Source organism: Stenella coeruleoalba (assembly GCF_951394435.1).
Source record: "Stenella coeruleoalba genome assembly, chromosome: 19".
Taxonomy (NCBI): domain Eukaryota; kingdom Metazoa; phylum Chordata; class Mammalia; order Artiodactyla; family Delphinidae; genus Stenella; species Stenella coeruleoalba.
Genome location: NC_137165.1, coordinates 39,200,010 through 39,215,638, shown reverse-complemented (window position 1 = coordinate 39,215,638; position 15,629 = coordinate 39,200,010). Strand labels below are relative to the sequence as shown.

Below are 15,629 nucleotides of genomic sequence, written 5' to 3'. Positions count from 1 at the left end.
AGCCCTAGGCAACAGCTAGTCTACTTTCTGTCTCTATGGATTTGCCTAATCTGGACATTTCATATAAACATGTGGCCTTTTGTGTCTGGTTTCTTTCACTCAGCATAATATTTTCAAGGCATATCCATTTTGTAGCATATATCAGCGCTTCGTTTCTTTTTGTTGTAGCATAATATTCCATTGTATATCACGTTTTTTCTGTCCATCAATTGTTGGACATTTGGGTTGTTCCTACTTTTTGGCTACTAAGATCTCATTTGTGTATAAATTTTTGTATGGACATATGTATTCATTTCTCTTGGATATATACCTAAGAGTGGGATTTCTGGGTTATATGGTAACTCTGTATTTAATCTTTTGAGGAACTGCCAGACTGTTTCCCATAGCATTTGTTTTTGTTTGTTTTTTTGGCTGCACAGGGTCTTTGTCGCTGCACTTGGGCTTTCTCTAGTTGCAGCGAGTGGGGACTACTCTTCATTGCAGTGTGCGGACTTCTCCTTGCTGTGGCTTCTCTTGTTGTGGAGCACCACGGGCTCTAGGCCCGCGGGCTCCGTAGTTGTGGCTCACGGGCTTAGTTGCTCCGTGGCACGTGGGATCTTCCCGGACCAGGGATCAAACCCCGTGTCCCCTGCATTGACAGGTGGATTCTTAACTACTGTGCCACCAGGGAAGTCCATCCCATAGCATTTGGAAACATTTTTACATTCCTATCAGCAATGTATGAGGGTTCCAAATTCTCTACATCCTCCCTTAAACCTTATTATTGTCTATCTTTTTGGTTATAGTCATCCTAGTAGGTGTTAAGTGGTATCTCATTGTGGGGTTTTTTTTTTTTTTCCCATTGTGGTTTTGATTTGCATTTCCCTGATGGTTAAAGATGTTGAACATCTTTTCAAGTGCTTATTAAGGCTGCCTCTTTGGGCAGTTTTTCTTTCGGAATGGGGATATGATGTGGTTGGGAGTTGATCTACTTAGCTCTTTTCCTAAAGTGTCAACTAAGCATTCTGAAGTATCAGTTAAATAAGCAGACTCTTCTCACTCCTGGTAGGGAATAAATCAAAGTCTAAATTTAATCCACACACCTGTTTTCACCTTCCTTATTTCTGTAAAATGTAACAAAGAATTTCACTGGAAATATGATTTATATCTTGTTGGAATTGTTACCTATGTTTGGGTGGGGGACAGAACTTTTACTGATGTATCTTTAACACTGAAATCTTAGCAATCTGCTCAGTATTTCAAATGTTCATGAGTAAGACTGCAACGTATAAAGCAGTATCATAGTCACACAAAGATGAGAATGAAGCGTGTCTGGGAATCTGGTAGAAAACCTTTTCATATTTATAGCAGCCCTATTTCCCTTATATCATAAAAGTTTTGTGAATTAATATAGGATGTGTAATTGTTTCTAAGGAGCATATTTAACTTAGGTTACATAGCCTAAAATAGGTTACTTTGAAATGATACTCTTGTTAATAGAAACTTAATTTATTAAATTAAGAATATTTAGTTTTAGTAGAGATTTTGCTCTTGAAAATGTTACTTGCTGCCATCTGGATTTGATCTTATCAGTCCAGTCAGATTTGTGAAGTAATTTTTTTTTTCCATTCCAGAAATACATGCTACAGGATTTAACTATCAGAATGAAGATGAAAAAGTCACCTTGTCTTTTCCTAGTACTCTCCAACCAGGTAGGAGAAATGGCTTTTGTAAAATCCTGTTATGAATAGTGACATCTTCTTCCAGAAAAATTTATCATATGCCCTTTTTTTTTTTAACTCATTGTTTTAAGGAGATTAAGTATTAAGACAGAGCTTTAGACAGAGTCAGGTGCACTTCAACTTTTGGGCCACCAGAAAAAATTAAAAAACATAGAACATAATGCATTGTTTTCACCTTTTCGGTTTTTAAAAAATATATCTACCTAGCTCCATCTTCTACTAATTGAATCCAAATCTCTGAGATGAATGTCCCACAGATGATTCTGAGATACAACCAGAGATTAGGGAGCTATTATGCTAGTGAGGGCATGGATGAAAAGATTCGTTGGTATGTTACTATATGTTCTATATAAAAGCACAAAGAAACTAGATGTTCTGAGCTTAATATAATGGAAGAAATCATATAAAATCAATTGGTAAAGCACTAAGACTTCGAGTAGTGAGCAAATGAAAAGCCACAGATAATTTGTATGCAAGAAAATGCAAATAAATAATAAACATGTGAAAAGATATTTGCCCTCCTAGTAATGAGCAATATTAAAACAACAGCTACTGATATGTCAGTTTTTGCCTGTCATATAAGCTGAAGTAAAAAAACGATTCTCAATGATGTGACTGCCTCATATTACTGGTAAGAATGTAAATCCATGTAATTTATTTGGAAAGCGGACTGGCAGTATGTATTAAGAGCCTAAACATGTTCATGTCTTTGACCCAGCAATTCTGGTAATAGGAATATATCCTAAAGAAAAATCATAAATACAGGAGACACTTTATGCCTAGAAATGTCTATTGAGACGTTACCTAAGGTAGTAAAAAATTAGAATTAATACATTTGTCCAACACTAAGGGAATAATTAAGCTAATTATGACATACATGTATGGTGGAATATATATAGCAATTAAAAGTAAGGTTTGTGAATTCTTAACACTCTAAAGTACTTATTATAATGTAAAATTGAAAAGCAGAATACAAAATTACATATACAAGGTGATGAATCAGATCTCTAAAATGGTACAAATGAAATTATATGTCTGGTTGTTGACATAATTGACGATTTTTCTTCTTATTCATACCTTTCTCTGGTTTCCATAATTTCTATATTGAGAATATATTCCCTTAATATAAAAGTATTTTAAGAAAAATTTTAAATTGGAGAAATTTTGTCTTTTATTTTGATACTCTTAAAGACCTTTCATTTTGTCTTTTTCTAACTAAGATTATTTTTGTGTGAAATTATTATAAAAACAAATGCTTGCCATGAACATGTATTAAAAGATACTGAAGAATATAACCTGAAAATTGAGATTCCCTCTCTCTGACCCCTTCTACTTCCATTGTCTACTAATCCTTCCAGAAATATTCTATTTCTTTCTAGAAATATTCCATAAGTGTGTATGTACCTTTTAACCCACAGATGGGATCACAAATGTCAGTGGCTTGCAACAAATATTTCTTGTTTACACATGGCCCTGAGGACTGCTGATCATCTGCAGCCATATTGCCAACTTTACTGAGCACCACTAAGCTCACAAGTCTGCTCATTCTAGGCTCTGTAGTGAGTAGCTACTATCTGCAGCATGCTCTTCTCTTACATGGCAGAAGGCAGAAGCTCAGAGATGGGGACAGAGCCAAACCACAAAGACACATTTAAAGCTTCTGCGTGGATGGTGATGTCCATTCACATTTCATTGGCCAAAGCAAATAGCATGGCCAAGCGCAAAGTCACAACAATTACCAGACATTTGATAAAACTTCTAATATGAAACATAAAGCAAAAAGCAAAACAATAAGTATAATAGAAATATAGGAACTTGGAAGAAACAAAGACAAATGAAAAGAAAGCCTCAAAAAACCCAAACAGATTAATATCCTTAGAAGTATTATTAATATTACATTCATTAAATAAGGACAGTATGGAATAGAGTAAGAAAACTTTTGGAAATTATAATACATTAGAAGAAAAAAACCAAAATAAGTTGCAGAAGATGAAATAGAGGCATCTTCCAATTAGGAAAATTGGAAGACCAATCTAGCAGGACTGGATGTCCATCTAGTGAAAGAGAGGACAGAGAAGATGGTAAGGGGAAATGATGAAAGACACAAAACATGAACATTTCTCTGAACGGATGGGGCATGAGCCTTAGGTTTGAAAAAAATACACTACTGAGAGGGACTGACTCAAATGTAAAAAGTCTCACATCAGAGGAAATTTTAGAACTTTCAGGGGTAAAGTGAGACTCTCAAAGAGTTTCTACCCGAGGTGAGGGACTTGGGAGGAAGGAAGGAAGACTGACAGATTGCCTTCAAATTTCAGGAATCAGAATAGCAGTAGATTTTACCATCAGGAACAGTGGAAACTAGACTCTAGTATGGCCGTTCCTTCAAAATTATGAGTGAATCTGATTTTCAATCTAGAATTCTGTGCTTAGCCCAACTGTGAAGTTAAAGAGAATAAAATATTTTCAGATTTGGAAGGTTACAGAAAATTTAATTCTTTGTAAAAGATGTAGGAGTGGAGAAGTAGTTTAGCTACACTTCACTTTTTACTGTTTTTTTTTAATGTATTTATTTTTATTATTTATTTTATTTTTGGCTGCGTTGGGTCTTCGTTGCTGCACGCAGGCTTTCTCTAGGGGCGGCGAGCAAGGGCTACTCTTTTTTTTTTTTTTTTTTGCGAGGACTACTCTTCGTTGCGGTGTGCGGGCTTCTCATTGCGGTGGCTTCCCTTGTTGCGGAGCATGGGCTCTAGATGTGTGGGCTTCAGTAGTTGTGGCTCGTGGGCTCTAGAGTTCAGGCTCAGTAGTTGTGGTGCACGGACTTAGTTGCTCTGCAGCATGTGGGATCCTCCCGGACCAGGGCTCGAACCCGTGTCCCTTGCATTGGCAGGCGGATTTGTAGCCACTGCGCCACCAGGGAAGCCCCGCTTCACTTTTTATAGTAAGAAGAAAAGAGTGTGTAAAATTGTAAAATGAAAAAATAGCTAAATAAGCAAGGTATTTAGAAATCACAGAGTTGCTACTGAGGCAAGTGTAGGGAGTAAGTGGCATTGGGCAGGTGCCTGCAGCTTACATATGTAAGCCTGTAGAACTATATGAGGTTTTAAACTATGAAATATTATTTTGATAGAAGTAACATGAACTTTAAAAAAAATTTAAAATCTGTATCATTACAGACTATATTCTATGTTCACACTGTGAAAAGATAAAAAAGTTAGTTGCAAAAGAGAAACAAAAAAATTCCTTCTTTGGAAAAATGATACCTCTGAAAATTAATGAGTCAAAGAATATTTGTTAGGGAAATTAGAAAATATTTAGAACTGAATAATGAAATTACTACTTACAAAGCATGTGGGATGCAGGTAAAACATTCTCAGAGAGTATATTTAGCTAAGAAGGAAGACTGAAAATTAATTAGCTAAGTAAGCATCAACATCAAAATTAGACAAAAAGAATAGATAGCTTGAAGAAAGTAGAAGAGATAAAGATTTAAGAGCAGAAATTAATGAAATAAAAATGACTTACTAGCTATTGACCTTGGGCAAGTTATTTAAGTTAAATAAACTCAGGCGGAGCCTGAATTTGAACACCAGCAGTTTAACTAAAAACTTTGCACTTCTAACCACCACATTATGCTCTTTTTATTTTTTAAATTAAATATTAAAAAATATAGTACATGGGCATGGTTTGAAATTCAAATGATATATAGTGATAATTTGTCATTCTGTCCTGTCTTCCTCTCTCAGCTCCACTTCTCAGAAGTGATCAGTTTCCTATGTATCCTTTCAAAACTGTTCCGTGCTTTTATAAGCATTTATGTATGTACCACTTAAGAACACAGAAGTTAGCATGTCATACATATTCTGTACCCTTCTTTTCCCCTTATATATATGAGTTCATTTATTATCAGTATATAAGAGCTGCATCATTCTTGATAAGGACTGTTTACAGTAGACATGGTAAATTAAGTCAATTCTAATAAAAGCAGGAACAAGTCAGTGAAGGTTATGACCATTAGTATACTATCATTTGACAGAGTTTTGGAGATTTTTAGCTAATATAACAATACACATAAGTAATTGATATGAATATTAGAATTAAAAAATTATTTGCAGATGTGACTATATTAAATTATTGAATATCTATAAATATCTGTTCAAAAATCACTGCCTTTCACATTTTCCCAAGATTCTCTGGGTCAAAGTTACCCAGTCATTCTTTGCTTTAAGAATAAAGTCCTTATTTTTTCAAATTTTAAGTGGTCTCTCTTCTGGTAATGGAGTAAATATTGAACATATATCAGGAGGATATTAGTAACCTTTGTGTTTAGCCTCTTCAAACTTAACAGTCATGCCGAATATTATATAGCTAAGTAAAATATCTTCTTTTCTGAAATTAGCACCATTCTAGAATAATGGTTAACTTACCATGATCATTGTAAGGCCTAACAGCCTCAGAATCGGTGGTTAAGGATCCTGTAGAGTGACGTTCATTTGGAGAAACACTAGAAGATGTTAACATTTTGAAGAGTGGAAAACAGGATCATAAGAAATGGTGACAGAAAGGCAGAGACCTTTATTTTCTCTTTATATAAAGTAATCTGTCTCAAATTTCATAGTGTTTGGTAGGCTTATTAAATTTTTAATAATTTAATTTTTAGTAATTTTATTACCTCAGGTTTTACAACAATTATTATACTCGCCTAAGCTTTAATAAACAAATAAGGTTTTTGGAGGAGGTCCCAATTTTTCAGTTGTTTAATTAATAAATGAGCTTATTGTATATTTTAAGAGGCTTAGTACCCCAAGCAGATAAATATTGCATACATTGGATATTCAAATAAGGTATCTAATTTGAGGAAGCAGTGTCAATTATGTGTGAAAATAGGTATAAAATCAGACTTTCTGGCAATTGGTTTGTCAATATGGTATAAATTTCATAAATGAAATTTATTGTGAAGTCCTTTTCCCTCCTGTTCTTGCCCTAAAATTCTACTATATCAATAGCAGATACTTTGTAATTAGTATTGTATAATGTGACACTAAAATATTAATATATTAAAAAAACTTAAACTTGTGTTTTGTTTGAATTCCCAATAATTTATATTTTGTTTAGTATGCCACTTTTTGGAAGTGGTCACTGTCAGTATCTTGCTATATAGTATGATGACCTTGGAGATTTAAAACCAATTAAAAGTGTAAGCAGCCTTTCTTATTTAGTTTTGAGTTTTAAATCCACTTTTATTCCAAATAAGAAAAGTCAGAAGTAGATTTACTGTGGAATATGAGTTATATAAAAGACATCTTAACAGCTGACTTAGGGAAAACAGACTGGCCAATTCCATTTATGGAATTGTAACATAAAGTTCCATCAAATAGTTATCTTTAAAGGGGTTTTTGTAATCTAATAGATATTCCTTGTAAACTTTATTAATGTGAACACATCTGCTTTTTAAAAAAAAAAAATCAGTGAGGGACTTCCCCGGTGGTCCAGTGGTAAAGAATCTGCCTTCCAATGCAGGGTTCGCAGGTTCGATCCCTGGTCAGGGAACTAAGATCCCACATGCCGTGGGGCAACTAGGCCCGCTCATCACAACTACTGAGCCCGCGCATCTCAATGAGAGAGCCTGTATGCCACAAACTACAGAGCCCACATGCTCTGGAGCCTGCGCACCACAACTAGAGAGAAGCCCACATGCAGCAACTGGAGAGAAGCCCGAGCGCCACAGCGAAGACCTGATGTAGCCAAAAAAATAAAGAAAATAAATAAAAATTTAAAAAAAATCAGTGAATTCCTAATGAAAATAGAGAGAAATTTTTTATTATTTATAGCTAAACTCTTCAGTATCAATCATTTAGAATTCTTTCAGATTCTTTTACTGTATTCTTATTTCCTGTCCCAGTAATCTATCATTCTCTTTAAAAGTAAAAAGTATTGGGACTTCCTTGGTGGTCCAGTGGGTAAGACTCTGTGCTCCCAATGCAGGGGGTCTGGGTTTGATTCCTGGCCGGGGAACTAGATCCCACAAGCATGCTGCAACTGAGAGTTTGCATGCCGCAACTAAGACCTGGCACAGCCAAAATAAATAATAAATAAAATAAATAAATATAAAGAAAAAAGCATTTATTGACCCCTTCAGACAGAATGTCTGGTTTTAAAAAAAAACTATCACAAATGTCTATTCATTGGACCTTCAACTGAGTTGTTTTGTTTTATGTTCCCAGCACGATTAATTTAAGAATGTGGCACTTTCTTTAGTGGTGACTTTGCTGCAAAGTTCTGAAATTTTCACTTGAAATTATTTTCAGAGCCAGTTTGAGGCACATAAGAAAATCAGTTTAATTATTTCATAGACACAATTAGTGTTTTGTCTAGAAATAGATTGCAATTTGTCATTCACATATTCTGTAGACTTGAACTCTTCATGACTTGGACCTTTCCAAAAAGCAAGTTCAGTTTTGGAAGGTGAAGACATGACTTTGAGAACATCCAAAAGGATATGTCAGAGAGAGAGTAAGAACATTTTGAACAATGTCAGTGTCATTGCTCTACAGCATTCCAAAATGACAGTTTGAAACATTAGGATATAAAAGTTTTAATATAAGTGGCTAATTACTTTATAGTCATACTGTATCTGACTTGTTAGATTCCCATGCTCTAGATTCTTTTATAAATAGGCACTTTAAAGGGATCTATTACAAAGTCAACATTTTGGGGTTTTTTTTTTGTGACTGGATTTGTAAAATGTAGAATGGGATTATTGTTTTGTCATGCATCTGAATTTAGTAGACGACTACTAGATAATGGTGATAATTTTTTTCTGTTAGCGAAAGAGAGCATAGTTGATGCTTGAACAACACAGGTTTGAGCTGCATGGGTCCGCTTATACTCAGATATTTTTCAGTAGTAAATACTGTACCACATAGTCCAAGGATGGTTGAATTAGGAGATGTGGAGGAACTGTGGATATGGAGGGCCCTGTATAAGTTATAGGTGGATTAACCTCTGCATTATTCAAGGGTCAGCTGTATATATACTCATAAAAACTCACATTTTCTTCTCTCTCTCTCTTTTTTTAAATTAATTTATTTTATTTTTGGCTGTGTTGGGTCTTCATTGCTGTGTGCGGGCTTTCTCTAGTTGTGGTGAGCGGGGGCTACTTTTCGTTACGGTGCATGGGCTTCTCATTGCGGTGGCTTCTCTTGTTGCAGAGCATGGGCTCTTAGGCGCATGAGCTCAGTAGTTGTAGCTTGCAGGCTCAGTAGTTGTGGCACATAGGCTTAGTTGCTCCGTGGCATGTGGGATCTTCCTGGACCAGGGCTCAAACCCGTGTCCCCTGCATTGGCAGGCAGATTCTTAACCACTGCACCACCAGGGAAGTCCAAAACTCACATTTTATATAAAAAAAAGAACATCTCTGTGTATAACTGAGTCACTTTGCTGTACAGCAGAGGTTGCCACAACATTGTAAATCAAATACACTTCGGTAAAAAACAAAACAGAAACTCCCATTTTGTCTAAATTGATTTTGCTCTTATATAACAATGGTATATGTATTCAGGTTTCATTTTTATTTGCATTTAATAATTATTGATTAAAATTTATTTCTTTAATATTATTAGATTTCAAATGACTGAGGTAACTGTAAAAGTTTGTTTTATGCCCTGTTGCTGATCAAATCATTGGTCTTCTCTATAGTTCCTTACAAATGTATGGAATCAGTGTTCCATTTGGATTGAACATCTGTGTCTTGTCTTAATAATAGAATAATTGGCATGAAGTCATCTAAAAGGACCAATTTACATGGTATAATTGGCAGAGAGCATGAACTTTGGATTAAACAGACCTAACTTTTTAATCTTATTCTTGCTACTTACTAATGGTGTGACCTTGGACAAGTTATTTAACTTTTCAGGCTCAGTTTCTTCATCTGAAAAAATGGAGACAATACCTACCCAACTAAATATTTTTAAAGCACCAATGCACAATAGCTTGTCATACATTTAATAATAAATGTTCATTTCTTTTCCTGCTTTTATCTTCATGTATTGGTAATTTGAGACTAAGTTAGTAAAATTAAAGAACTTTCTAAGCAGTCACCCTAAACATGAGATTAGTCTGCCATTTACTTTAGTAAATACTGTATTCTCTCCATTGCCAGGAGGAGTATTTGAGAAAGGAAGGAATGATTTGAACATTGTCAATAGCCAGCTGAATTAGTGTTTTAGGGACATACTTTTGATAACTTGTACTTAATATCTCCATGAAAATGTTTTCATTTATCTTCAATCACAGGTACAGGAACTTTAAAGATAGATTTTGTTGGAGAGCTGAATGATAAAATGAAAGGTTTCTATAGAAGTAAATATACTACCCCTTCTGGAGAGGTGCGCTATGCTGCTGTCACACAGTTTGAGGTATGGTATTCTTTAATATATTATGACCTTAAATTAGACATTCTGACAAAGGTCTAATTCTATTATTTGCGTGATTATTTGAGGCTTAGGTGCCTTTTGCCATAATTGTATTATTGATTTTGGAATTTTTATTTTATACTCAGCCAGTTATCTCTCTTATACAAGAGAGAGAATTAGGGATGTGGGCTGGGGAATGATTTTATTTATAACAGTACCATTATTAATTTAGTAGGAAAAGCCACAGGTACAAAAAGAGGTACAAAGTATAAAAGGAATCCAGGTATTGAAATTTTGTTACCTGTATGTCTGTATATATAGTTATATATGGATATATATAGATATAGACCTATCAATTTAAATATAATTTTGTTACCTGTATGTGTGTGTGTATGAGTGTGAGTGTGATTCCAATGCTTATCTCTAGCCCTTTTGAGCACTTCTTCATCCTGGAATGGTTGGCTGGAGTGTGTCTCCAAATGATTTTTTTTTAAGAGAGGGTATGTGGGTGGTATACTTCCTGAGTCTTTGCATATCTGAAAATCTTTCATTTGCCTTTATACATGACCAGTTTTACTGAGCATGTAAGAGATTTGTTGGGGGGGAAAAGAAAAATGCAGCCCCTGACATCCAGAAGTTGTCCTAGCACTGAAAGCTAGTCCAAGTTGTTTTCCTGTTGGACATAAACAGTATCATAGAATGCCAACCTCAGACAAGGTCACTCCGAGACCATGATAAAGTGAGACAAAACAAGGGCACTTCATAATTTCATCCAAGCATAGACAAAAACAAGTTCACTTTGTTAATCACAAAAGACAACTCTCTCTCTTGGTTAAAATGAGTGACTGCTGCTTCTTTACCATTTGCAGTTTTAGGCTTGATGTAGTCTGCCCTCTCCATAGGTAAATAACAGTTATTGAGATACCCACTCATAAAATTGCCTCCACTTTCTGACAGCACCCAACTTAGAATGAATCCTTTCTTCTTAAATCCTCCTCCAAATCATTCAGCCAAATCCAAAATCACATAATTGTTTCTTTCTTAGACTCTTACTGAGATACCCCATGGTTTCTTTTGATGTGAGTTTTCCCTTGCTACAGTGAGTAATAAGCCCAACTTCTTCAGTGATAAGAGTGGTACAACTGGCTTACAATTTTTCTCTTTCAAAGGTGCATAAATATTGTTCTAAAGTCTTTCACGTCTCATTTTGTTGAGGGGGAGGAGTCAGACTAGAATGTTTCTTCTCCCTTTGTAGGGTAACACATTTTAAAATTTTGTTTTATTTTCTTCCTGATTGCTTGTTAAATTATTTCTTTGTACGTAAAAATTAAAAAATTTCACCAGGTGTTCACTTTTCATTAACTTTTAATAATTGGTGAACCCTATTGATGTTCATATTCAGAGCTTTCTTCAGTGTAGCAGTATTTTCTTCTATTGCGTCTTCATCATGGTTTCTGTTCTGATCTCTTCTTCAGGAACATCATTTAATAATAACTTTAGCTCTAGTGTCTATCCCCCAAATGTACCTTAGATTGCTTTTATCACTTTGTCCTTTGGATATTTTGGAAACTTAAATCTTACTATCTATGTCATTCATTTGATTTCCTCTAATATAAATACATTTATTTACTGCTGTTGCTCCTAATTTGAATTTTTCTGTGCATTTCTTTCTTTACACTCTACTTCCTGTTCCAAATGTCTTATTTATTCTTTTTTTAAACATCTTTAGTCTTATTTATTCTTTAGTAGAATTCATAATTTATTTAGTTTCTTTGAGAGTACAATCAGCCATCTAATGTTTTTCCTTGGAGAAATCCTTTTTCAGAAGTATGTGCTTCCTCTGCATATTTCGTTACTTCTTTTTAAGATACAGAATCTTGTCGATGGTTCTATTTCTATTTTATTAAAGATTTTTTCTTTTATAACTGGTATTCTACTGCACCACTAATCTTATTTTGCTTTAACAAGTTTGCTCTTTTTTATTTTTAAAGAAAGAATGAGATCTCTTTCAAAAGGTAGGTCAAATGGTGACAGTGTTATGTGTTGTATATGGAAGTGCCATTAAACAAATGACCTGTTTGGAACTGATACAGCATCTGTCTTTATTCCTGTTGCTACCATTCCAGATAAAGAACAAAGCACATCAAAAATTCTGGAGATATTTTTATTTTTATTTTGAAATCAAAGCCAGAGAGGCAACCAGTCATATTTTCCCATCGTGGAATCCTTACAGTAGTATACTGTTAACCTTCCTGTGCTCTGTGTTGTGTTGACATTATAGATAAAGCCATTTGCCTTTAATTTGAAATATTGAAATGTTTTAATAAAAACAAAAGTATAATTGTCAGTTATTCTAATACTATAAATTGTTAAGCTCTATAGCAGACCTAGTTCCTGGATAATTGCTGATGTGGCAATGATAGTAAACCTTGTGTTTTCTTTGTAGTCAGTGCCTAACTTGTTGCCTGGCACTGAGTAGAAAATAAATATTTGAAAAAGTGAATGAACAAATGATAGAAAGAAAGAAATGTCTGTTATTTCATGAAATAGTCTGGTAGGTTAATTCTGTGATATTTTATATTTCATATTCTTTTCTTAAGGCTACTGATGCCCGGAGAGCTTTTCCTTGCTGGGATGAGCCTGCCATCAAAGCAACTTTTGATATCTCATTGGTTGTTCCTAAAGACAGAGTAGCTTTATCAAACATGGTACGTTTGTGTTTGTGAGTATGTTCATATTTTGAATAAGCGTTTAGCAGATTTAGTTTGCTGATTAGATGGGATAGCATGAAACCACCCAGCACAGTGCTTGACACATAATTGGAACACAAATGTTAGTTTTCTTAATTTCTGAAAAGCCTTCTTTTTCTTTATTGCCTTATTTGGGGAGTTTCCCCCCTCCTGGAAGAAATTCTTTATAAACTGTATTAACAAGATCATCTAATTCCTTCAATTTGGAAATCTAAATAAGAAATGAGTTTAATAAATATTACCTGAAAGAAAAAAAATCTGATATTCTTATTAAATGCCAAAAGATATAGCCACATAATGAAGTGTATTTAGGTTTTTGGCTGATTGTATTCTTGGAATATGCTCCCTTCACTGATGTCGTTGATCCTCATTCATAATAGAGTAAGCATTCACTACTTGAAGTGTATTGTCTGAGACTGCCTTACTTAAGACATAGAGTAGCTTGTAGCTTATAATAATAGGAGTCTAGGGAACTTGGAAATGCCTGCTGCACCTGAAAATAACTGGCTTTTGCCTCCTTTATTGGTGGAGAGAATTCCATAGATTCTCTTCTCAAATATTCTCAGAGAGGAAGCTAATATATTACACTGAAATGTTCATTTACAATTTAGTATGAATGAATTTATCGGATCAATTCTTGAATAAGTCTTACTTGGAAGAAAGAATAGAGAGACCTTGAGGAAACTGAGATCCTGAATAGGAAAAAGAGGGAGAACACCAAAGGGAAATTAGGGGACTCCAAAGGTAAAGTGGAGATTTTGTGACTAATTTGTTTAGAGCCAACCTTTGTACGGAGAATGCTCTAAATCTAGAAATCTGTACCCTTTGAAATGTCTGATTACACAATTACATTTTATTTTCATTAATATTTGTTGTCTCCTATCCTTCATTCACTTGAAAAGTATTGAGGTCTTAAAACATCCCAGTATCTGGCATATTAGTAGGTATTCAAGAAAAGTTGCTTCTTTTTTCTTACAAATCCTTGGAAGTTTTAACACTTTAGGCTCCAGTTTCTTAGTGTGAATGCTTTATCAGGTGACTTTCCTTCTTAATAGGAAAGATCTTGACAGCATAATAGCACTGGATGAATTAGGATAGAGAAGTAAGCAGTGCTGGAAAGGGGGAAGAAAAGACCCCAAAGCCTAGAGTTTTTGGCTAGTGTTTGCTCTAAGGTATTTAATGTAAATCTGTTAAATTTTCCTTTTTTTTTTTTAAAGAATGTAATTGATCGGAAACCATATCCTGATGATGAAAATGTAGTGGAAGTGAAGTTTGCTCGCACACCTGTCATGTCTACATATCTGGTGGCATTTGTTGTGGGTGAATATGACTTTGTAGAAACAAGGTCAAAAGATGGTGTGTGTGTCCGTGTTTACACCCCTGTTGGCAAAGCAGAGCAAGGAAAATTTGCGTTAGAGGTAAATGTACTTGAAGAGGATTGTTCCAACAGTCCATAACTCCAGGTTGGGGAATTTACATTTCTGATCAATTATTAGTACAATTATTTATAATTTAATCTGAAATTTCATGTACTACTTTGGTTTTACTTTTAATAGAATCTGGGAACTAGCAACTTTGGTGTTTTATTAACATTTTACAAGATAATGATTAAGAAAATATTAGAGTAGAATTTATTTACCCAGAGAGTGGGTGGGAAAATACGTAATTATACTTTTCATTCTGAATTATAAATGGATTAAAGTTTGGCTGACATACAAAGCTTAGGGCTAAAGCACTCTTTGGAGGTGGGGCTCCCCAGGGTTGGTTTCTAGTAACTTGAGATATTTGGCTTGCAACAGGATTCCTTTGTGGATTTCTATATGAATGACAGTAAGATTTATCAGATGGTTCTTTTGTCTATACTTTTATAGGTTGCTGCTAAAACTCTGCCTTTTTATAAGGACTACTTCAATGTTCCTTATCCTCTACCTAAAATTGATCTCATTGCTATTGCAGACTTTGCAGCTGGTAAAGTAAATTTCATTTTATTGATGAATTGTAATAACTTTTTTGAATTTTATGATTTTTCAAGAAGAAGTATATATAAATATCAATAAATGTTTATATTTGTTTTATGAAGGTGCCATGGAGAACTGGGGCCTTGTTACTTATAGGTATGTTAATGATGTATTACCCTGCCTTATCTTTTTAAATCACTGATTTCATGAGAGCTTCACTCCTAAGTACAGTTCAGTAGCTTCTGCTTTATGATCTGTCATAAATTTTCCTACCTCCCCCCACTTCCTTGAACATTTCAAGAATGCAGATGAACACCCTCTGGAGTATAAGATTTTAAAGTGAGCATCTGGCATTAGTAGCATTTGTAGATGTATTTTTGGCTGAGTTTCTCATTTCAGTGCCTTCTCTTCCTTGTAGTAGTTACATAGTTATATATCCAGCTTGAAGAACTTTCCCTGATTTAATATCTTCTGGCCAAATTTTTGCATGTCTGTCACCACAATACAAACATGTAGGTTGTATAATTTTAAAAGCAGTGTCTGTAAACAAGTTTTTGTCTTCCACTTTCAGTTGCCTTCTTCAGTGAGCTAAGTTTTGGACAGCCTGCTCAGTGTTCTCTTTAGGACTGTGGAATGTATCTTCCCCCCACTTTCTGCTCCCCTTCTTTTAATGGAAGGACTGTCTTCTCTCTCTGCCTAGCACAATAATCCCTAATCCTTTAGACAAAGTTTTTCTGAAATTTCAGGCAGCTGTCCTATAAACAAACTGATAATTAAACTTGTGTC

General features: G+C 34.6%; 1 protein-coding gene across 3 annotated transcripts in view; it reads left to right on the top strand.

Moving 5' to 3' along the window:
- NPEPPS (aminopeptidase puromycin sensitive) overlaps positions 1–15,629 on the top strand; it is a 97,313-nt gene that overhangs the window by 54,299 nt on the left and 27,385 nt on the right. For all 3 annotated transcript variants that reach the window (XM_079906179.1, XM_079906181.1, XM_079906180.1), the window contains 6 exons: positions 1,614–1,691; positions 10,017–10,138; positions 12,736–12,843; positions 14,103–14,303; positions 14,757–14,853; positions 14,966–14,999. In XM_079906179.1, the coding sequence (XP_079762305.1) occupies positions 1,614–1,691; positions 10,017–10,138; positions 12,736–12,843; positions 14,103–14,303; positions 14,757–14,853; positions 14,966–14,999 (640 nt within the window). The remainder of the gene's footprint in view (positions 1–1,613; positions 1,692–10,016; positions 10,139–12,735; positions 12,844–14,102; positions 14,304–14,756; positions 14,854–14,965; positions 15,000–15,629) is intronic.